At 44.1% G+C, this 23,891-nt stretch overlaps 1 protein-coding gene across 2 annotated transcripts; it reads right to left on the bottom strand.

Moving 5' to 3' along the window:
• Window positions 1–102: 102 nt before the first annotated feature.
• Window positions 103–23,353, bottom strand: tmem260 (transmembrane protein 260). 2 transcript variants are annotated; one of them, XM_086275189.1, is made up of 16 exons: window positions 22,902–23,353; window positions 19,552–19,583; window positions 17,388–17,539; window positions 9,277–9,454; window positions 9,068–9,181; window positions 8,469–8,648; window positions 8,350–8,390; window positions 6,968–7,054; window positions 5,803–5,911; window positions 5,340–5,512; window positions 3,896–4,067; window positions 3,277–3,416; window positions 2,527–2,703; window positions 1,519–1,572; window positions 1,164–1,248; window positions 103–1,050 (listed from the first exon to the last, which is right to left on the bottom strand). In XM_086275189.1, the coding sequence occupies exons 1-16, from the start codon at window positions 23,008–23,010 to the stop codon at window positions 790–792; spliced, it is 2,064 nt and encodes a 687-aa protein (XP_086131315.1). In that variant the 5' UTR covers window positions 23,011–23,353; the 3' UTR covers window positions 103–789. The 2 variants fall into 2 exon arrangements, with proteins under 2 accessions (XP_086131315.1, XP_086131316.1); XM_086275190.1 differs by having other exon boundaries at window positions 23,185–23,353.
• Window positions 23,354–23,891: the final 538 nt, after the last annotated feature.

Raw genomic sequence — 23,891 nt, 5'->3', positions numbered from 1 at the left:
CCTCTAAAAGGGTCCCTGGCATTGTGACATTTCACATTTCATTTAAATCCAAGAGGGATTACCGCCCTCATGTTAGGAAGGAAGAGAGAGAGAGAGAGGGGGGGGGGGGGGGGGGGGGGTAAAAAAGCACTCATCGAATCCATTAGTTTTAAACATTTAAAGGACCATCTAAGATAGACTGATGGAAGGATAGAGGGGTGGGTGGGTGTGTAGGGCTGCCACTGATGTGGAGTGAGGCTGCGTGGCACAGCACAAGTCTGTCCTAGATTAAACAGCCGCTCTAATCCCCCATTTCTGCCCCCAAATTGGGTTTCCCTCAATCTCGGTCTTGCCATCCTAATGTGAGAAAAAGAAGTAGAGCAGAGGCTGAGGCAGAATAATCAGCACGTTAAAAGCTCTGAGAGCAGAATAGGAAAAAAAAAAAAGGGGGGGGAGAACGAGATGTAACGATAAAGCAATTGAATGGGTGACTTTAAGAGAAGCGTGCAGAGCTTGATTGAGGTCAGGCAGGGCTTCCTAAAGTCATGCCCTGCCGCTGGTCAACTGTAAACATTCATCAAATGAGACGTAGCACAGTGTTAGCTCTGTTTGGTAACTTCAAACAAGAACTTATCCACCAGCATTTCCCTTCATTTCAAATTCTGACATACAAGTCCAATTTGGCACAGTACATTTAGCCAAACTTAACACCAGTGCACCAGTCTTGATCCACATAGAGCGTCACCTTAAAACCACACAAAGAGGCACATTGGCTCAGCCATAATTTCCATTGTTCCAGCTCCGTGGATCTTATGGGGTTTGCCTCCGGCTCTGTCGGAATCTGTCTCTCTCTTGGAGCAGGTGAGTAATGGCTGAGCGGATGGCGGGTGCCTGGGGATCAGTGGGATCCTTCTCTAAGTAAAGACTGAAGTGCTGGACACTGCAGGTCAGTAGGCTGTCTGCACTGTAACCCCTGTGACCGGAGCGGAGCAGCCTCTCGCAAGCCAGAGCCAGGTTCTTGTCCCAGTTTGGAGGATAGTCGGAGTGGGCCTCAACAATCTCCTTATATAGCTTCCCGGCAATTAAAAAAAACAGAGATAAACATAAAAACATTCATGCTTTTCCTGATGCATTTTAATCTGCCCTACTGTGGTAAAGTGTTTGCAGGTGGGGGTCAGACTCACAGTGTAAGACAGCTCAAAGAGGCGAGCTTTCCCCTCTCCCTGCATCCTTTCAGCCAGGTCAAACAGAAAGAAAGCCGTCTTCATCCTGAAACAAAGCACGCAGGCTCAGGGCTAAGTGCTGGATGGATGAGCCATGCAGATCTACACTCTCAGACGCACCACTCCAATGGAGTGATTTATGTAGATGCCGGCACCAAATACATTGTACGTGTAGATGTTTTACCACACAAGACTGGTTTATGGAGATGTTCTGGTGGGGCAATATGCATCGTGACACATCTTTTTATTTACGCTCGAAAGTATACATCCACTTCAAACAAGAAAACTAGCATCCGCTGTAAAGCATTCAGCATACCTGGCTTGCCACATCTCTTCATTAGCAACACGCTCCCAGGATGCAGGATGGAAACTGTTCATACATGGGGAGAAAGAAAATCATTTCTTTATCTAATACAACCTTCAGGCACCGCGCTGGCTTATTCACAGTTCCACTAACTATAAATGATTATTTATGTGAATATATTGTTCCACTTGGCTGTGCAGGTTTTGATACACTAAACATCAATGTTTGCTGCATAAACATTAAGTGACTGAGCAACAATACCAGCTAGCACATTAGACATGGAGTAAAACCACATCTGCCTTTTTTTCCCCACTTTGTTGACTGTAAACACTTGACCTCTTCTTCAAAAGAATATTTTAGCAGGGTTTCCGAGCTAATATTTGGCTTGTGGGCATCGGCAGACACGCTTGTCGTGAGGGTGCGGGAAATAATGTCACAGTATTCAGCCGTGGATATCTGAGTGAATGAAGGGCTCCTGGCAACAGCAACAAAATATGGAGCTTTGACTAATTCCACTTTTGACACAGTTATTGACAAAACGCAATAAGAAACTCATTATTTTTCATCTTCAGTCTCATTTCAGATGGCTAAGGGCCTAATGTCTTGCTCTGGTAAAATTCACAAAGAGCTGGATCACAGCATGGAGAACAGAGGACAAGCCCACTGAGGGACGTTCTGTGGAGTCTGTGGAGGGACGACTGAAGACCACAGAGAGAAAAGTGAGCACTGAGATTTTTTCTTTTCACTCCAAAGGATTTGTTTATTTTCTTGGCCAACAGCACACCTTAAAAATTAAACCATGCTAATTTTTAACCATTTAAAAATCAGCGACGCTGAAATGTTATGAAAATTCAAATGAAGATCAAAGAGATCTAACTTTTCTAAAAACATTTAACAGGTTAGGTTGAATTTCAGAGCAATGAGGATAACATGACATCCCCAACACCAATCTAAATATAAATTATTTTAATAGTATAATCCAGGCTGAAATACGCATGAAGGTAAGAGTTAACTGTTAACCTGTTGTGTGGATCACTCCAGTTATAGATATTGCGTGTACGATGAGCCCACTCTTCAGGGTGAAACTGCTTCTGAACGGGCGCTAAGTAGTCACACACACCCAGGGGCCAGCGGGAATAACTGTGTTCCCAGCTCAGGTCTCCATCAGGAAGCCCGATGCAGGCAAACACATCCCTCCTGCAGAAAAACAGAGACAAACTCTTAAATAGAGGCGTGCCCTCAGTTTTTATCTCCGGGTAGCTGTTTATAATGACACACACAGTGACAACATGGAGACAGAAATTTCCTCACATCCCAGCACCTTCTAGGTTCCCATCAGCCCTGCGCTTCTCACAGACCCCGAGGGTTAATCCCGCAGGTCAGTGTTGCCCCCACAGAGATACATATATGTTGGCCTGGCAAACACTGCCCCCTGGTGGGCTTGGTATTAACAAGGCACTATCCAATTTCTGGATCTCAGTTCCTCCTGAAGGAGTGAATCATGGGAGCAGCAGCAAGTCCACCAGAGACCGTTTAACCAAATCAAGTAGATTAGCTGACTTTTGTAGTTCATCAGACTCCTTTTATGGCCTCAACAGTTCTGTGGGCTTATCTTGTGCTTGCACTGTGTCGACCATTCTGCTGATCTCTGCCTCATTAGATCACCCACTTGTTCATTGTTGCCCTCCCAATTCACTCACTCTCTCTCTCTTTCCATTTAACATCCTTTTATTCCCCCCTCTGCTCTTTTCATGTGTCTGAGACACTCACTGCGTGTTGCGGGACAGAAATTGATCGAGACTGAAGGTGCCTTTCTCCTCGGGGTTGACCGGGTCCCACCAGCGGCCGGGAAAGTGGATCCCAGGGTGGTGCTGTGCCAGCTTGGCCACATACCAAGCATATGTCATCATCTAGTGAGAACAAAGAGCACCACCAATCCCAGAGAAATATTTATAACCAGTCGATTATCAGTTAAACAATCATCAGTGCAATTAGTTTAAAGGGATTTTTGTGTCATTATATCTTAAAGCAACTGATGAATCATAGTGATAACATATACAAACTAATAAGTATATAAGACAACACAACCAATTTATAAGGCCTCTACTTGCTGACTTAAGGGTCTAATTTATGATTTTCAATGAATTTCTTTCAGTTACCACAAAGCTGATTTTTACATTTTGCCAAAATATGTAAAACATTATATTATCATGAGAAATCACACTTCATTCACATTTTGTCCTTTATTTTTTAAATCTCTTTTGAATATAGTGCGGTTTTAATGGACAAGAAAAATAAGACAAAACAATTTCGTCATAAATAAAATTCCTTAACTTATATTATGAAGGAAAAATCTTTTCAATACAGGGAACAGGGAAAACCTCCTGACCTCCTGATCAACCAGGCGTACATCAGGCCGTACGCCCTGGCAGTAGTGCAGGTATCGCAGAGAATTTCCAGGCAGATCTCCTCTGGTCAGGATGATTGAGTCTTTGGAGAAGGAGGCCAGAAGCTCCCTGCCGAACCTCTCCACCACAGTGTTCCCACTCTGATCACACTCCCTAAGATCATCAGCACATATGCAAGCAATTACTCTACACTAGCATCAAAACAGAAGTTGCATTTTCTCCCATTTTAAAAATGGTTAAACACATCTTTACCCCTGCTCAGAAGTGTGTGTGAGATGTGTGCAGCAGTGTATATGTGAGTGTCTGTAGGTACGCTTTCAAGGTGCTCTGAGGGTAAGTTGTCAGTGCCCCCGCCCCTTCCCCTCACTCTAGCTGCCTATCTAATCGTGGGGAGACAGGTGTGATGGGTCTGACAGCACAGGCCATGCTCTCCCCTTGATCAAAGCCGCTCAGTGATGGCTGTCTGGCACTCCCCAGCGCTACGCTGGTGTAATCTGCCTTCTCGGACAGCTAACATCTCAGACTGAGCTCTGAGAGTAGAATCTATGTGCTAACCGTGCCTCTCTTTAGCCCCTACCATGGGGTGAGCAGAGAAAAACCTGACATGTGGAGTTCAGACCTGCAGTATGAAGCGCAGAGAAGCAAAAGAGAAACAAATCAGGTTGACTCAGGAAAAACTGTGCATGGGGATTTTAGAAGGAGCTAGAAGAGGGGAGTTTTTACATCATTTAAAGTTTACAAAGCAGAAGTATTTAACTTCATTCTTCATATGCATTTGGGTTCAGTGTAGTTACTGCAACATGAATAATGTAAAAACATTAAATTGACAGATACATGGATTGCAGAGTATCTGAAAAGAAACCGTAAGACTCGAGCAGTCGGACACAAAAACACTATTAGAGCCTGAAATCACTAATAGCCTGTAGAAGAAAAAAACAATGCAGCTACAATAATTATGTCCACTGTGATCAAAATCTTTGCTGTTAAGAATTAGTTTTCTAATTGTCTCCAAATTCAGACGTTACAAAGCCCTAACTCAGCCCTTTTACTGCAAATATACAACAGTGGAAATGGAACTGTAAGGATTTTGTAAGGAGTTAAAGTTCGGAGCGCTGGATTTTTAAATTAAACAATGAGAATACATTTAAAGTGCTGCCTTTGCGTTCCTTTGGTAGTGTCTTCATTCACATGCAGTGCAATTCTGAGGCCGGGGCCAAAATGAGTCTAACTGCAACAACACAACAAATCTTCAAATTTAAAGTCAGCATTTTAAACTCGTTGCTTGAAATCTACCATTTTAGACTTGTGCAATGAAAACCACTGTTGCACACCACAGTAATTCCTGACTGTGTATCGACAGCACTGCAGATTTTCATCACACCAAACAACAGCAAGCTTGTTACTGTTAGCGTGTGCAATAGTCACCTGTGATTGGTGTGCACCATATGTGCCAGCAGAGCTGCAGTGAAGACCCAGCCTGTGGTCTTCCACAACCCCCCATAGCCCAGCCTCCTCTCCAGCCCAGCTAGAGTCCAGCTCAAGCCGAGGCCTGCCAGCACACACACTGCAGCATCGCTCTGGAGCCAGAAACGCTCAACCTGCAGGAAGTGACCATGCAAGTGTATACCACACACACACACACACACACACACACACACAGAGGCAAATAAGTGTTTTCTGTAGTTTTTTTTGCTTTGTTTTTTTCTGGGTTTGCTTTACCGTTGGACCAGGATCAGCATCAACATACAGCACGCTGCTGTCACTGTGGTTTTATTTCAGAATATTGAAAACTGAGACAAACTTGTAATTCAATGCTGAGCACAAGGTGTGATGCTTCAGCTATGATATGAGAAAAGATGTCTGAGAACATAAAAGTCTTATAGCTCACCACTCCGAGCAGTAAGGGTCTGCTAATGTCCAGGTTGGCTCTCCATGCAAAAAACAGCGAGTAGACCACCAGCATGACAGTTAACAGCCAGGACACTGAGCGACACCTCCTAGGACGGGACACCTCGGGTTATTCAGCGCACAAATATTTAACCAGCTTTCCTTTTTTTTCTGCATGCACAGTCTGCCATTTCCATATTTTTAGTCTAATGTATCACTTTGTCTATTTACTCTGTAAAAATATATTTGTTTTGAATAAGTCTGTAAGAATATTAATGCACGGACGGGGATCACAAGCCTGAGAGAAAACGTATCTGCCAGCAAGCTAAGAGGTGCATGACTGATTTTCTAATGCAGACTGAGTCATAATGAGCCGGTGCCAACCGCTGAATCACAAACTCATTACAGTACAGCTGTAAAACGTTCTTATACACCAAAAAGAAAAAATTTCCCCTCGTGGCAAAAAAATAAGCCATCGTCCGAACCTGAAGAGACAAGCTTTCAGGTTTCCTGCCAACAAACTGATTTGCTGATCTCCGTCAGCCGGACACTTATAATCACTCAAGCTTTTCTTGATTTACGTTTTCCTTACTTACAAGCACCATAGCTAAAAAGCAAATGAAATCATATTTATAACCTTACACTTTAACATGGGGCAAATAAGCATTTGCCGGGTTTCCTTTGGGCAATCTATTAGACGACCTTCCTCTTCTTCATCATCTGTCTGTGTATGTAGCCAAGTTTATTGAAGTGCACCTCGGGAGAAGGGGAATAGCTTGTGCCCTGCGGGGCTTTGGGGCATTACTGGGGCTTTATCAGCTCCACCCAACAGATCCCAGCAAAGGCTCTCCTGTAATGAATTACAGGATCACGCTGCCACATATAGATGCATACAGGCAGTGATTTACTTGTACACACAAACATGATTTTGAAAATCCAAAATACACATCAAATCCTCTTGATCTGAATGTGGAGCGTGGTGACAGTTTGACAGTTAGGTGCCTCAGTGTTGTTTTGTATTCTTTTTTTCTAAGATCAGCATTTTGTCAGTGGTTTTGTTCCCCGTCTTTTACTCCAGGGGATTAGATTTTTGTAGTTGAAGTGGGTGCTGAGATGTGCGTGACAGAGTTTGGTGTGTTGCACGCTGGCATCCAACTCATCCTTACCTGTCCAATGAGGAGAGCGCAAAGCCCATTCCTGCCAGTACCAAGACAGGAAGTGAAAGTTCTGCCAGGGAGTGGTCCAACTGAGCCCTGCACACACAAACACACACAGAGACATGACGGATACCGAAGACAAGCTCAAGTAGCCTCCCTGCTACTGAACTCAAGGACACCAATTATTAAATGCCCTTCATCCCCTATCAAAACAAACTCCTTGGACTGTGCACTCCTCCTTTCAATCGGATTGACAGATACGAATGACTGTGTCATCCACCCCCCACAGCCCCATCCTCTCCTCACAGCGCCTGTCAGTCACACAGCGCTTGCTCAGAGCGGAGAGATAGTTTCCTGCCTCTTCCTTAATACCCATCTCTATTTGACAGCTTATTGAGTCTCTATATCTCCCAATGTACACTATGTGTGAATGTGCTCATGAGCGTGTGTGTGTGTGCATGTCAGTTATTCCAGTGGGTTTACGTCTCCAGTGCGACATGCCTGTCATGTTCGCCTCTCTTCCCCATCTTGAAGGTGTGCTTGTCCATCAAGCAGCAGGGGTGATGGAAAGGGGTGGGTGCTTGGCAGAGGGGGGGCTGGTAGTGGGGGGTCTTAAGACGCACACGCACCCCATCCCGTCAGCTGGAGAAAGATACCAGGAATGGGATGACTGTGGTTGTGGTAGCAGAGGGAAGCAAGGGAGGGAATGGGGTGGAGGGGGTGGGGAGGTGCTAGAGTGGAAAAATACAATTTCTCAAGCTCTATTGCAATGTCTGTCATCACAGCTTGTCACGCTTAAACACCAGAGCTGAGTGATCATTTCAAACTGCTGGAGAAAGAGAACACAGTGATTTGGCCCTCTAAGCAGGTTCAGTTCTGCTTTGATGGGAGAGAGTGGAATGGGAAGAACAAAAGCTGCTGGGGAAAGTAAGGGAAGAGATGGGCTGCAGAAATGACTGTGGGCCCTTATAATGGCTTGGTGTGCGTGTGTATGTGGCTAAACCTGTGTAAATCACCAGAACCATCGCAAAGAGCAGTTGGGTCTTCCATCTCTAGTCCCAAACGTGCCCTCACTGTGCCTCAGATCAAATCAACCTACTTTCCTCCCTTCTCCATCCTAGATCCTACTGTCTAAATAGAAATGAAATACTCAAATCAAACATGCTGGGCAGTTTATGGATGAGAAACATACTGTTTCCTGCGAGACGGACTAAATGTGCTGCTTTGGCCACAAAAACTAGAAATTCAGTGATGTTACTTTGTTCTGGGAAACGATGATGTGAGTTTAGCTGATGGTCATTATACGCATTAAATGACCATCTTGTTGTGCCGTTTACGATATTCAGACCAGGAAGTTTCACGTGCAAACAGCAGAAAGACTGTTTACTTACTGCAGCATTGTGGTCAGGTTAACCGAGCTTTCTGTCTTTGCCTGCAAAACAAAAATCAATGTAAGCTAAGCCAACAGGGTCAGGGTCTGTTTAAATGCAGCGAGGCAAGCAACACTTACCAGACAGAATGTGCCATATTCAGCTCGCAGCAGGTGGGTCAACAGACCCGACAGGGTGGTCTGGTCACCCCAGCTCCAGTGGGCTGTGTTGAGGTAGGATGAAATCGGCAGGTAGATGTACGGCAGGAAGCCAGCGAGGAAACAGAATCCCAGAGATACAAGGCCACGCAAAGACAGCTCCTGTTTAAATACAAGGATAAGATGTTCTTAAATTCATGTTGTCCAAACCGTGAGCAAGAAAGTAAAATGGAACGTGTGCGTGTCAACAAGACTGGAGAGCCTTGTTTGGCCCTAAAAGCCCCTCTTTTCTTAGACCAACAGTAACTTTGAAGTTGCGCTAATTTCCAGCTTCATATATTTAGAATTCAGAGTTTAAAACAATCCATATTTATATCTATCTTAAAGCCATTTTAGCTCCTCTCCCTTTAAACCAACTTCCCTCTGATTGGCTGCACCTCACAAACAGCAGCTTTTAAGAGGATATGAGAGGAAAATATCTTGTTTTTGAAGTCTTTTTATTTCTGTCAAAAAACTGCACACAGCCTATTTCTTCTTTGCCATCTATAATTCTCTTTATTTAAAGAGACCCTGTGACTTACCTTTTGAGAGCACAGTCGGTAAAGGACCCAAGGAATGATGACCAACACATACAGCACCAGTGTGTGCTGGTTACAGAGCCCCAAGCCACAGCATAATGCCCCCCAGTGTGCAATCTAACAGGGACAACCAAAACAGTGCAGCATTGTGCGTTTACATTGAATAAAACATAACCTGTGTGTTGCATCTGTTGTGTGGTGTTTTGAGTTACCTTCTTCCTCTGCGTGGCATTTTCAGCACAGCGGAAGCTGGCGGTCAAGAAGAAGAGAAGGCCAATAAAAAGGTTATTGAGGGTGAAGACCTCTGCCACCATGGACCACTGCCAGCTGAGTCTGGACACAGCGAACAGCCCACCAGCCAGCACTGCTCCAGGACCAGGACCTGCCAACCTGAAAGTGTAGAAGAAGAGGGTTTTACTCTTTAGAAAGGACTGCATCGGAGGACAATGACAAGAAGTTAATTACAATCTGGTCAACTAAATTAACTATTGTACTAATTTAACCATCTGGATGTTTCAGTTGTTTAAAACGACTGCATTAAAATGAACCTCAAAAACAGTATTTCTAAAGGCTGCAGAACTTAAACTGCTTTTTTCAAATTTTTTTTTTTTTATCTAAGCTGCACTGCAACGACACACTGAAAAAAAAACAGAGAGAAAATAACAAAGTCAGCAGCTTCACACAAATTTTAAATGTTGTTGTCAAAAAAGCCACCACTTCCCTATAACTAATTTGGGGACCCATTATAATCTTCCTTCTACCCAAGTTTGCTTCTCGGACAAGACCTTGAAAAACACTCAGTGATTTGGGGTAATTCACATATCATGAGAAGTCCCTCTCGAGCAGCCGGTTGATCTTGAACAGACTGGCACAGAAACCACCGTGGTGGAGATAGCACTTTATCCTCAGCTTCTTAAATATAATGTGTGCACAAAAGTTTTCCCCTTCCTCCTCTCCTGTACTGTCTCCGTCTCCTCTGCGGTAATTGAAGCAAACTTGGGATAATCTGTCATACGCTAAGACCCACCACTTACTAAACTGAGAGACAGAGGGGGAGAGAGAGTGAGGCGACAAATGATGGGGAGAAGGGAAAGAAAAGGGAAATAGTGCAGAAAAGTGTGCATTAAAGGGGTGAGACAGTGTGCGGGATGTAGGATGAAATATAGAAAAAGGAAGAAAAAAGTTCAAGAAGAGAGAGGGGAAAGAAGAGAAAAGGAAAAAAAGGCAACCCAGTCCCCAGCATGCTGGCTCTGAAATATGAGCAGGCTCGACAATTAGGGAAGTCAGGCAGTATGGCCCTTTCCGCCATTGTGTGGAGTGGCTTAGAGTCCTCATCAGCCTATCAGCTAACTGACAGGCAGAGAGCTGCTCTATTCAGCACCGCAGATACAAGCTGCAGGCCAAACGGCTGCCAGGTCCCTTATGACCCCACAATCCCTTGCCGGTGACAGCTTCAAGCTCCATAGCAAATTAGGCGCTCTCACATTACAATCGCAGAAGACAGATTCCATTAACGGTATCTGAAATTGAGTAGAGAGCAGGCCCGTTATCAGACCTGACTCATAAGCACCGCCATTAATCACAAGGCATGATACCATTTATACATTTCCAGCTCTCTGCCTGCCGCTGTGATAGTCAGCCACAAAAGGCCTGATGAGACTTAGGCTAGGGGAACAATGGAGCTTTCTGAGGAAAGCGCGGTAAATCAGGAAAAAAAGGAGAGCGAGAGCGAGAGAAGGGTGGAAAAAAAAAACTTTAGCTTGCTGACTACTTCCCCTTTTATTCTTGGGTTTTCTCTCTGCTACTCTCCACTATTTTTTTCTGTGTTCTCTGTAAGGCAAGCCTGCTGAATGAGCACACGTATGTGTGTGCGCATGCACTTAATGGGGTTGGGGGGTTGTGGCGTCTAGGAGTGGGTCTTAATAAGCGATAGCACCGACTTCCTCGCTGCACCGCTCCAGGAATTAGTTGTAACTTGAAGGAAAAATGAAGAAGGGTGGCGTTTATAGAGGGGGGTGGGGGGATGCAGATGGGGACTTTTGTTGAGGTGCAGAGACCTCCCGCACCCATTATTTTACCTCCTCACATGACAATTAACCCACAGCTCATGCACCTAGCGGGGGGCTGGTTTGGGGGTGGCACGGGGTGCAGAGCAGTCATGGGGGTCCCAAAGAAGGGGTTATTACACCAAGTCTGTTCCTCCTTCTGAAGCTCGTCTGATAGCCAGCACTCGTCACATATTCAAAGACACACACACAGGCACACACTTCTGTTCCTGAACTTCTTTATTCTCCCTGAGTGCCTGACAAATCTCTCTGTTAGAGCTTGTCAGTCAGTAAGAAGCCAGTGATGTGTGTACAGTGCAGCCTGTAAATGACCTGTCTGTCTGCGCGGGACCACCTGGGTCCCAGTCAGCCTCTCCACAGCTCATTCTCCAGGCTGGCTGCTCCCAGGGCGCTCGGATAAAGCAGGACACATTTTGACACCAGTGTGGCCGTGTTCCCTGTTATCACGACTCAGTGCTGTGCAGGATGCTGCCGCTGTACTGAAATGTTGTGGCTCAGTGACAATGGACTGGTTGGGACGTGGCAGGAGAATAACACGGCTGACAACGAGACTATTCAACCCTGAACTGATCCAACCTGCCAAAAAATGCCTGCGTCATCACTTGGGTAATTAAGGAATGACCAATATACTTAAAGCCTGAAACGAAACACAAACTTGGAAATAAAGTAAAAAAAACTATCCATAATTCAACTTGAATAATATGAAAGAGGAGCACAGGCTGAAAAGGGAGGATTAAAGGTAAATAAAAAAAAAAAATGACAATGATACGAGAGACAATGTCCCCTTCAAGGACACAATAAAGGCTCAGTATAATCACTTTGAAGTGTCAAAATGAGAACCTGCCTCATTTACACACTCGGTTCTACAGTATGGGCCAGAGACATGCCAGCATCGGCCGTCTGCGCTAAACAGCATCACACAAAAAACCTACACCAGCACTCTGCACTGAATGAAGCTTCACAATGGAGCTGGCTAAGAGAGCCGCTGTTACACACCACCCCGGGGAACAGACAATACCACAGCTGTGCCATCGCGGATCAACAACGCACTGTTCTCTAACCGAGTGGTGGTTTGGGTTAAGCGGTGCTGGAAAACAATCACACATTCCTGAAGAGGGTAAAAAGCCCGAGAGAGAGGGGGTGGCCTTGCTCGGGCTGAGGCTGAGGTTTCCAGCTGGCCCGAGCAAACACCCCAGGGCTCCCCTCTGGCCGGGACACCAGGCAGGCTATTTAGCAGCTATTATATGACAGGGGTATGATGTATTGCTTTGAAGTTTCAAAGCCAATCTGCAACTGATACACAAACATTAAGGGATGTCAGTAAATCAAAGTATTGGCTTTGATTTAGTACTACTAAATGACCCAATGTTAATTTTCTTTCAGAGGAATTACATCATGACAGTACGATCGAACTGTTTTACGATTTTATACATTTCTGCTGTTTCGAGTTCATATTCTTTTGTCACATGAGAGCAGAAAGATTTGTAGATTTCTGGGTTATCAACAAAAGATGCACTTCAAAAAACACGACACTGGAGTTTAAAATCTAAAAAAAAATATGCAATGTGCAGTATTACATGTAGAGTCAAGAGCTTAATTCATGCTTGAGAGTAATTGTTGTTGTGATTTTTATAAATTCACCATCTATCAGCTGCACAATTGTTTAGGTATGCAATGCTATATTTATTTTATATGGTTATTTAAACAGAAACATAACAATCGTGTTATATGGTGATATTACTGTTGATATTAGTAATATGGCAGCACTGACATCCATACAGTTACCCTTTCACTTCCCTTTAATAGATAAAATATTGATTATAATTACCTATCATATATATTTTAACTTTGCTAGCTGGTGGAATGACCACTGGAATGACGGCTGTTTATGATATGTTTCCTGATTATTTCATCTTAAACTACAATAAGAACTAACTGAGAAAATCTGATTTCTAACTGACGTCCACACTGTATGTTTCAGGAGGGGAAAAAAAGTCTATCAAGTCTCCAAACCAAGCACTTCCCCATCTTTCCTTCCCCCGTGCGGTGTATGAAGAAGACGCTGTCTGTTTGCGCTGAAAGGAGGGTAAACACGGGTCCTGGCTCTGCCGCTCAGACACCCCTCCTCCAAGAAAGCGCTCCAGCGCTACAAGTGCGTGTAAAATTAATCACCACAATTCTGTTCAAACAATGCAGCCACTGACATGACAATTTCTCCCAGAATGCCATCTTAATCTCCACCCAACACACAAAAATTACAGGAAGAGGGGGGTGAAAAAAAAAAAAAAACAATTTAGAAAAATCCCGTGTTTATGCAATTCACTGAATGCCATTTTTTATTGCTGCTTTTTTCCAACAAAGTCATTAGGCACACACCAGTGATACATAAATGTTGCTGTATAGATTCCATTAACTAATTCTGGGTGAATTGTAATTGCCGAGTCTGATCCGTCTCTGTGCCTGGTGCCTTATTAAGACTGCCTGTGGTGGGTGAGGAATGTAATATTGACGTCCGAAGCAGACACAATCTCGGGCCCACGGGCAAAAGGAATATTAAACTGGTACTGTATTCTGCTGTCTATCTAGCCCTCCTCCCTCCTCCGCTCTATCCCCATCCCGTAGCCAGTAATGAGGAAATAACATCTTCATTAGACATCTGTTTAACTGTATTAGAGGATGAGTCCTGGGGGAACCATTGGTCATGCTGAGGAGGGTGGGAGTAAAGGAGGTCTGTTGGACTACAATGTGACGGATGAGATACTGCAGAATAGGAACAAAAGGTCCAGCGATTGAGGCCTTTTAAACAGACAAACTTAAAATTGTCTTCTGCATTTTCATAAATAAATTTCAAAAAATAACAGTAATGGGTGTATTCTCTATGGATACTTGGGCTGAAGATTTTATCCAAGAGTAGCAGACGTGAGAGGGAGGGGCATCCTTGCCACCTACAGGAAGAGGTGAGAGCATTACCCAATAAAACAACTCTGTTCAGCTGTTTTTTGGATACAAACCCACATCAGTGGTTGCTAAAAACAATTCCCCCACACGTCGCTCCTGACACGACCTCAACAAGACACACACAACCCCACCCCTTTGGAAAAACAACCCACCTGAGCAAGGAGAGAAAGCACCATCGGGACCATATGGTGGAGGTCCTTATAAGGAGCTGGGGATGCAGCATGCGGCAGGGGATGGCACCACGCCCACCCTCCCGTCCACTGAGGTGTCAGCTGTGCCACATGGGCTAGCTCTTGGCAGGGGAGCCTTTCGCAGGTGTGCGGTTTTTCTCTCGAGGGCCGCCGGGGAAAGAGGGAGGCCAGACACGTTTGGTGTGCTTCAACGGGCCTGTTATGTAATCATGTGATCAAACCGAAAAGTGCTGATGACTGAGCGGGGCGAAGTTGGGGGGGTTTTTCTGCTGTGATGGCTGTCAGCTCGCTAACGTGTCTGCTCGCGGTGTCTCGGGATAAGCTGGGGAATGGAGAGAGATTCCTCTCAGGTAGCAGAGATTCAGAGCAGCTTTAGCAGATAAACTATGAAACGAGAGAGCACAAAATACAGAGCTGTCTGGATTATCCCGCTACGCATTCCTCCAGAGACTCACAGCTGAGGCCTTTAGAATTCCACCAGCCAAATGTTTCTCTCTGTGAACCTCCAAGTGCAATCGATAGTAATTATCATTACGTCCACCATCCTCAAAGGCTTGTCAGGCCGTGGTGTGAAAACATAACAAGACATGCAATTCGGCCATCAAACTATATGATCAAGCAAAGAAAACTGTAATTGACAAATCAAAGGGAAGCTAAATTTAAGCTACATTTAAACTTATGCAAGAGAGAGAAGTGGCTTCCAAGCCTATCAACTTACATTCCCCCACATTAAACACGGCAATCTGGCCGACTAATTTAAATTGATACATCAAAGGCTCACAATGTTGGGTATATTCCAGATGAATTTCAAGGTCTTACCATTTATTATTTGAGAGAAACTGACTTCGAGTACCCGTATTAACTTCAAAATATTTTGCCATCTGAACATAATTTCACAAAGCAATAATTTGTTTGGGAGGGTGAGGTCGGCCTATTTCCCAGCAAATGAAAAGCAAAAAAATGAGAAGTAGTTACAAAAAAAACTGTTTAGGAGGGCCAACAAAGGGACAAAAACAACAAATGACATTTAAGAAATTAATTATGTTGGGACACAGCACACTCACTACAAGGGCAGAGCAGGTATGAACGGCTGGTCAGTTTTGGCATTTCATCTGAGGGAAAGGCCTGAACAGAGGGTCTCTGCATGGCCGTGGCATTTATGCCAGTATTGTTGACAGGGTTAAATCACACAAATGCCCTGCACGCCAGAACCAAGAAGCAGGTCTCGACCATCCGGGAACCCTCGCCCAGTTCTCTCATCTTTTGCCCTCTCCAGTAACCCCCCAGTAACCTGAGTGTGCCAACTGATCCACAGCCTCATAGCTCATCCCAGTCTAGGCCCTGAACAGATAATGACTAAAACCTTTTATGCTTATTTCTCTAAACTGGAAGCGTAGATTATACATTCACACTTAAGAGCTTATATGGTGTAACTGGATGAAGTCCTCACCACTCATCAACCCTAGCTGGCGGTTGTGGGTAAGGGGGGTTGCAGAGCCTTTTAATGACTTTTTACTTGACCATAATCCACAACTGGATCTAAATCCCCCGAGATTATAAACTGGGGCTACGGTTAACATGCAAAATAGGAGCCAAATATCAGCAGACAGCATGGATATTTTCGGCCCTCAAAATAACTGTAAATGTCTGGCCAAGAACGGAGTCCAATCAAAAGCCTGAATACCAGGGAAGCAATAAGGATGTCCAGTTAAAGCATGACGAAGAAGTGCAGTGTTTTAACACCCCCCCCCCTTTTTTTTAACCCTCTTTTTATTGTTTTGTCCTTTTTGCCTTGTCCTGGGAACACTGGTGAAAGCTGGCAGCCGTTGGTTCACCTCTCAGAGACAGTAAGACAGGGCAGGGTCTAAGACTGATGCAGTCTGGGCTTAAGGCCAGTCCCCTGGGTAGCTCTCCCTCTCCAGTCCCTGCCCTACTTCAGCAGGGATGACCCTGTACCCTGACCTTCTCCAGACCTCCTGCCACATCGCACACACTGGCCAAGCACACAGGAAGCCGGCCCAGCACTGCACACTTTATAACACACACAATTTCATTTTCACTTGCTGTCCTCCCGCTATCACAGAGTCCTCACAGCCTGCCAAGGTGTGCAGCAAGAAGAAATTACATCATATTCAACAATTTCTATTCTGGAAATAGTAACTTAGAAATATATGACATGATTGGAAACAGCCCAGTATGCACAAAGAGGGACAAAAAGGTAAAATGTTGACACTAAGCTGCCACCAAAATGCAGTGTGGAAAATGACTAAAATCAGCAAAAAGTGTGATGTAAGGCAGTCTGGTTAACCATGCAAGATAAACACACAGACAAAGCAGGAAGGGGTAAAATACTCCTTACATGATACGGTCAGCAGCAGGCGAAGCTGCAGGGTGGGTAGATGGCAATGCGGGGACCGTAAACTGTGTTTATGACTGAGCGAGGGGAGAGGTAGTTGACGAGAGGGGAGAGGGAGGAGCGCAGAGAGTGATCCTGTTCCTCTCAGACCCAGGAGGCAAGAAGGGGAGAGATTAGAAATCGTGCCATGTCAGGATTGGGAGCATGCTGGGCAGTGGGGGGGGGCAGAAGAACAGGGATGTCAGGTTTGGGGGGGTGGAGGGCACAATAATTGGGATATACATACACATACACGCATTCTCACAACGGGTGGCTGATAGGTAAACAGGGAGGGTAAGGTGCTGGGAGGGAGGACGGCGACTGGGTTCTGCTTCTGAATACTGAACAGAGGATCAGGGAGACCACTGCCTGTCAGTCAGGGCCCAAAAATACCACTTTCTGTTCCAGACAGCTTCACGATGCAAAAAGTCAGTAGGGGAATGTTTAAAGACTGCCGCCACTCAAAAATGTCTTCTTATTATTGTTACTTCCCTTGATGTGAGTTAGTCACCAGAAGGCTCCTCTGCTGAAGGAGGGAGGCTCTTTGTGCCTTCCTTAAAGTTCTGTTTGAGAATTTAGTACTTCAGTTACTGATACCTACTCGATTGCAGAGTGCACCAATGTAATTTTTTATACAATAACTAAAATCCCAGAACAGAACATAATGCATCAAGAAATTCTGGAATTGGGAAACACATTTTTCATATGCCTACCTGCAGACAGTAATGCAGAAGCCACCACAAGCTGCAGCCCCCAGGAGGCTACTCATCAGGTTAACGCTGTGGGCTGGAGAGAGTGAGGGCAGCAGACGCATAGCCATGTGAGCCAGTAGAGTGAAGAGTGGGTATCCTGGAGGATGGGCCACCTAAAGACACAAAAACAAAGACAAGGGCCATTTCACACGTGAACTTTTTATCAGGTGCTCCTTTCTTACATGCTGCATGTAGCTGGAGATGCGTTCTTACTGCTATACTAGAGGAAATACTCCATTTGGTTTCGGAAGGGAAGCAGCTTTGATAAAGTGAGTAAGGGGCAAAAACACGTGATTCTGCTCACTACTGTTAAATTCAGTGATCTGCTATTCACACACTGGCACAATCCCAGAGATCTGGCAGGCAAACCACTGATGTTTAGAAAAAGAGCTGCAGTATGTGTAAAAATAGCTCACAATGTGATGCTATCACAATAGGTTTACCACGATGATGATTGTATCACAATACCTTATACATTAAGAGACAATAATCAATGATATATGCACCTTAACTGTGCAACTTTAAAAAACAGAAGACAAATAGAAGAAAAAATGTATTTATTCCCTGCAATGTAGTGCCAGTGTGCATCACTATGAATTACTTTTACTCCATTTCAGTAATGAAACTGTTTAGTTTTTCAGCTCTCTTTTCCCCTTTTAAATTTCTTCTTCTTCAGCTTCTGTTTTCCCTTAATTATGTGATAAGCGCTGGTAGTGACTCCGGTACATCGGGACTGTGTGGAGAGTCCCTACAAAATTTACTTTTAAAAACTCTGATTTTTAACAACAGTGTACCATATCTGTAATTCTATCGCACAAGAAAGGGATTTAATATATTGCTGTATCAACATTTTATCCTCAGCAGGTAAGCACACGTGAATTTTGTGAGGAGTCAGAAACATCCTGCTTGGCTTTACTCTGACTGTGCTGTCATACGAGAGCCCTACACTCCCTTTCTTTTCCCCTTTTCTCACTTCTTTGCTGCGGGCCTCTTCCCAAGGACAGTGCAGCTCCCTAGAGCCCGTGGTATAACACGTGGTGCTCGCCAGCCTCAACCCCCAAACCACCGCAGAGCCGTAGTCATTTTCGCCTGGGAGATCTTGGCAATCGCAGCAATTAGCCACTAAGTCTCTTCCACCCAGATAAGGACTCAGTCATTAAACACAGACTCATTCCCTGGCACAGATAACACAAAGCATGCAGGCAGTGAGAAGGGGCAGCTCTTCGAATGAACAGAAAGCCGAAAGGTGAGAGTGTGACTGACTCACCAGTTACCTCGAACACGGCAAAGGATCTTTTTGCAGACATGCAAACAGCTTTGCTAAAATTTGAGTGAGGAGCTGGAAATGGAAAAGGCGCGTCGCAATAACTCGATGAGCAAAAAGCGAGGCTGTAAATATGAGAGAAAGAGAAAAGCTCCAGCAGCGAGAGTGGTGAACTAAATGGTAGCATCACGCAGGTGGGTAACGTCACCAAAATGAAGAGCGATTAAGAGCATGAGGAAGGACTGTGTGGGCTGACAGCAGTGTACAGACATGCAGCTAAAGGACAGCTGAGCGATAAAGGCCACAGGGAGCAAAGAGAAGGAGAACTCTCAAGCTCTGGGGATCAGAAGAGGGGGGCCAGCAGCCTGGGTCCCAGAGATGGCCTGCAAGGCCCTGGGGAGGCCTGAAAGGCAGACAGGCAGGCCACACGGACTGCAGCACTAACGGCAGGATTACTGGCATAGTGACACCGACACAGCCTCCCTAAAAGGATCACAGCGGCGTAATAAACTTTATTAAATAATAAAACTTATTATAACTGTTAACCCGATTTAGTTCATTCTTCGCGGCTTACACACACACACAAAAAAGAGGGGTGGATATAATAAGCCTTATACCGTACATAAGGCAAAGCCTACAAAAGCCATCGCCTTACCATTGACTTTAATTGGATTTGAAAAACGGGTTGCAAATTATAGCATTCTCTACTTGCAACTTAGTAAAATAAGTGTATAGAAAAGAAGGGGAAAACCTGTGGACTGAAAGTAAATTAATCTGCTTTCTGCCCATGCTTAATTAAACTTCCTTAATGCTTATAAGAGTTAATGAGTGAATTGATTAAACAATACAGCTAATACTTACCCCCAGCTCACAAGCAGTGGTGATCAGCTCTCCTGTGGAAGAGAATAGGGGAGGAAATTAATGTAAACCCAATAATTATTATTAAGAGACAAGTCTGCTCCCAAAGTTTTCCCAAATCAAATACTTGCACTGGGGTTTTGCATTAATTTGCCAGGATCAAAACCTGCAAATCTTCCCAGTGTGACATTTCCTAAGCGGCACGCTCATTCTCTTCATCTTTCACTTCTCCCCCGATGCCTCCCTCCCTTCTCCGGCACATACACACAGATATAAACACACGCACATACACACAAACCATTAGACTCCCCCTCCAATGCCTTGTCACACAAAGACACACATATGCAGATCTGAGAATAATGCTTCCAGTCCCATCCTCCCCATGCATTAGGGTCCTTTCCTCTCCTCTTTCTTCTGCTGCTCTACGTGCCTCTCTCCTGCTCCCACACTCCTAATGTCTCAATGTCTCGTTTAGTCCGTTGGGCACAAACAGAAAGGCTACGCCGGTGACAGTCACAGAATGAAGTAAGCTGTAAAAATAAAAGCCGGCTGCACAATTTTTTGACAAGCTCTGTGTGAGGCGCAGCACAAAGTGAAAAGAAAACCCCTAAAAGCTTTTTGAGGGAGCTTTAATGTATCTGGGCACAAACCCATTTGTGCCAGAATACACCCAGAGCATTTCAAATTATACTGATTTCTCACCCAATGTTTGCATCTCCCACTCATGAAAATTGAAATTTGGTTCAGATTAAATGACATTGATAAATGTTTAGGTTCAGGACAGCCCCCTCTACTGGTACCAGACGGGTAGTCCCTTCCTCCGTCAAACACATCCAATGAAACGCTGGCCTTGTTTCTTGCAGACTCTATCACTTTTACAAGCTATGTCGAATCCGTAAGACACTACACGCGACTCCATTAAATCACATTAAGGTAAATTAATTTATATTGCTCTCCTGTGTTCACTGGTTTTCAAACATATAGCACGTAAGAAAGAAGAAAAGAATACAGCTGTTTCAATCTGAGCAGCTGTTGGTGCTGTTACATATATTTAAAAACAAACAAACAAACAAACATCTGCACAGTAGGGACATGAGCAGGGATGCAGTAACAACCTTTACAAAACAGAAGGGCTGGATTTCAGATGGCACTGGTTTCCTCTCATATTTTGCAACCTTGCTGATACAGTGAATTACGATGCCTAAATTTCTGCCACATGAGGAGCCCTAACTCTTATCAGTCTAATGGACCATGAAGTCAGAACTCCTCCACCTGCACAGCTTAAATGTTTCCACAGCTCCATTTCACCTGGCATGAGCCGCCAGCTACCTGCCATCATTTAACATCACACTTTCTCATCCTTCATCGGCTTCTCAATTTCACTCATTTTCCCCTTAGAAGTGGCACACTTTTACACCATTCAACACTGAAACTCAAACTAATACCAAGCCAAAACATCCATCTCAGTGCAACAGAGATGCAGTTCTGCAGCCCCAATACTAAAAAGGGAAAATATTGACTCAACGGGGTAGCAGCATGGGTGCCAAGAGTCTTTGTGATTGTGGAGCATGGGCACCCACACCAGTCTTCCCATAATCCCCATCATTTCCACACTCCACATTCCTAGACAACAGCGTACCCGCGGGGCTGCGCTCAAGCCTCTCCAGGGCACATCACACCTAAAGAGATTAGGACACAGAGACGGAGACCTGGAGAATTCGGAAGGGTGTTCAGCTGGCACTATCAGAGCGGGCATCCTGCACCGTCCCTAAACACTGTGGAGAAGGGGCTGGCCATTTTTTCAAAGGCCCTGTTCGTTAGACAGCAGCACAACCAGCAGGGCTACTCAGCACTCCAATTGCCCGCTCTCGCTTCATCTCTCCTCGCTTATATCTGGCCGAGCTTTTCTTATGCTTTCATTCTGCAAAAATGCATTCCCTTCTGCAGCTCGCACGCCAAAGCAGTAAAAACCTAACAAGCAGAGCCTTCATGCCCTCAAGTCCATAATTTACAAGTTTGTAACCTTGGTATCACTTCTAAACACTGTTTGTAATTGTTCAAGGCACTCCTTCATAAACTGCATTACAAGAATGTTGGGAAAACACATCGGAAGGTACTGAGTGGAATACATTCAAGTCCACAGTAAGCCGTGTTAAATGTAAATTAGGTTTATGCATGCACACAAAATATTGCATTTAAATAAACAAGGACAATTATTTGTAGTGAGTGGCTGTCAACAGTGCTTTGTCAGCAATTATGGTGTCTGTGTTACCCAACAGTCAGAAAAATGAAAAAATGCATAAAATGTGGAGGAAAAGTGCAATTAGGTGTGAGTCAAACATGGTTTGCAAAAACATCTAGCAAACAAAAGGTTGCTGGTTCGGTCTGGCGAGAGACACAAATACCTTTTGGGATTGTATCAGGAAGAGCATCCATTGTTAAAAAATTAATTAATTAATATGTCACAAAATAAAATGAAAATGTTAACAGTTCTGAAAAACATAATATGCAATTATTTGATCTTTTTTTTTTTTTAAATTGCAATTTTATATTACAGTACCATTGTACGTATGTGTAGCAGGTAACATTGGGTCAAAGCATATTTTTATAGTAACGACTGAATCACATTTAAGTCATTAAAATGTTTCCTTTTCATTCACTCTTAATAAAAATAGGTGTGAACCAAACTGTGACTTTGGAGAACTGTTATACCTCTACAGACTTCAACGAAATCCAAATAAGTTATGTTATAGAATTACAAGTAAACAAGTACAAGTACAACTAAAAGCAGCTGAGTTTAAAGAACAGAAAAGCATAAGCTACATTAAACTACATCATCCCAAATAGGACAGGAAATTGTTCTTTACAGCACCACCAACTTACGTCAAGATAATTGACGTTAAGATATTTTAAAAGAATAAGAAAGAAAACAAAGAAATAAATACAGATAGTCGTGTATATTTTTGCATTATTTGTTAATTACAGTGACTGAATATTATGAAATAATGCCTTTTGTCTTTACCAGTCAGCGTTGATTCCAAAATCAGCCTTAAACACTGGAAGTAAAAAAGGTATTAGTGTCTCATTTAGAGGTTTTCGTATTTACCGCGGACGATTTAAAAACATGAATGAAAGAATGATTCTTTCAATTTATATATGTGTATCTCAAAGTCTGGCATGTGTTTGTTTACGTTGTCACGTCGACAAACGTCGCTTTACCTGCACTTGCAGCACCATGGACAGCACCAGTCAAGCTGCAGCGGTTTCATCAACAAGGTGCAATATGATTGGCTCCCGGCAACACAACAAAGCCACGTGACCAAATGAGCGTTAGCTAGCCTGCTAGCACCAACCTGAGTCTCCACCGGGGACCGTCCTCTGCACACAGGGCACATACAGAGCGGCGACACAAGCGACCACGGTGCCTGTCAGTATCCAGCTTGCTCTGTGCTCCGCGGACATTTTGTTTCTTTCAGGGGAAATACGGACGATTTTCACTGAAATGTCTCTTAACTAGCGAGCTAACGTTAGCGTCCATGTATTCCAGACCCTTCGGGGTATAAATAAAACTTTGATCTACGTCTAAAACGATGTTGGGTAGAGATTAAGTAAATTTAATTTAGTTCTAAGTACAACCTTTGCATAGTCTTCAGCACACTTGCAGGAGAGTGTGCTGAGTTAGGTCCTTCCTGCCCGCGGAAAGTAGCAGCCACATTCACGCCGACTGGCTAACCTCGCGATATTACCGGACACGCTTTCCTCATAAGTTGCATTACTCATTGAATTGCTGTTTCTTGCTTTGTAAAGGGAAACAAAAACGAGCGTTTCAAATGAGGACGACCAGTGTTTTATCTCGGACGTGTTGGCCAAGCAACATGGTTATGACTACTTCCTGGTTCACTCAATGTCATTCAGGAATGTACATCAGTCTTCTTTCATCACTTGTATTCACAGAGCTGAACGGAGAGGGGTTGGGTCTGCATCTTTACGCTAGCACGACAGTTTATTTTTCTGTCAAAATTAGTCTAAAAATTGAAAGCCTTTCCTTTTTGCGCTTTACTCATAAATTTAAAAACATACTCAAGTTTTCAGGTTTTCTTCCAAGTATAATATTGTGTGCTAAAATGTACAGAAATGGAAAGAACTCTCAATCTGGCTAACTTGTAAACTGAAACTACATATGCTAATGAAAAGTATGTGTTAAAGTCTAAAGGTTCAAACCAGCTGTTTGTGATTACTATTCATTGCCAGGCACCATTTTGAAGGATCAACATGCAAATATGCATTTTCTAATGCATATGATTTCTCAGTGCATTTCAAGAGCTTTAGTTGAGAGGGACTGC

This window comes from Aulonocara sp. 'chitande type north' Nkhata Bay, linkage group LG19 (genome assembly GCF_057382095.1).
Source record: "Aulonocara sp. 'chitande type north' Nkhata Bay isolate Kocher_YH1m ecotype deep benthic linkage group LG19, A_spYH_male_GT1.1, whole genome shotgun sequence".
NCBI lineage: Eukaryota > Metazoa > Chordata > Actinopteri > Cichliformes > Cichlidae > Aulonocara > Aulonocara sp. 'chitande type north' Nkhata Bay.
This window is presented reverse-complemented; position numbering and strand designations above follow the sequence as displayed.

Bases quoted from the DNA above. Each gene is read 5' to 3' on its own strand.
- tmem260 (XM_086275189.1), bottom strand. From the start codon at position 23,010: ATGTCCGCGGAGCACAGAGCAAGCTGGATACTGACAGGCACCGTGGTC. The intron at 7,055-8,349 runs GTAAGTAAACAG...TTGTGTGTGCAG, and splicing joins AACCTGACCACAATGCTGCA to GGCTCAGTTGGACCACTCCC. The intron at 1,051-1,163 runs GTGAGTCTGACC...ATTGCCGGGAAG, and splicing joins TCTTTGAGCTGTCTTACACT to CTATATAAGGAGATTGTTGA.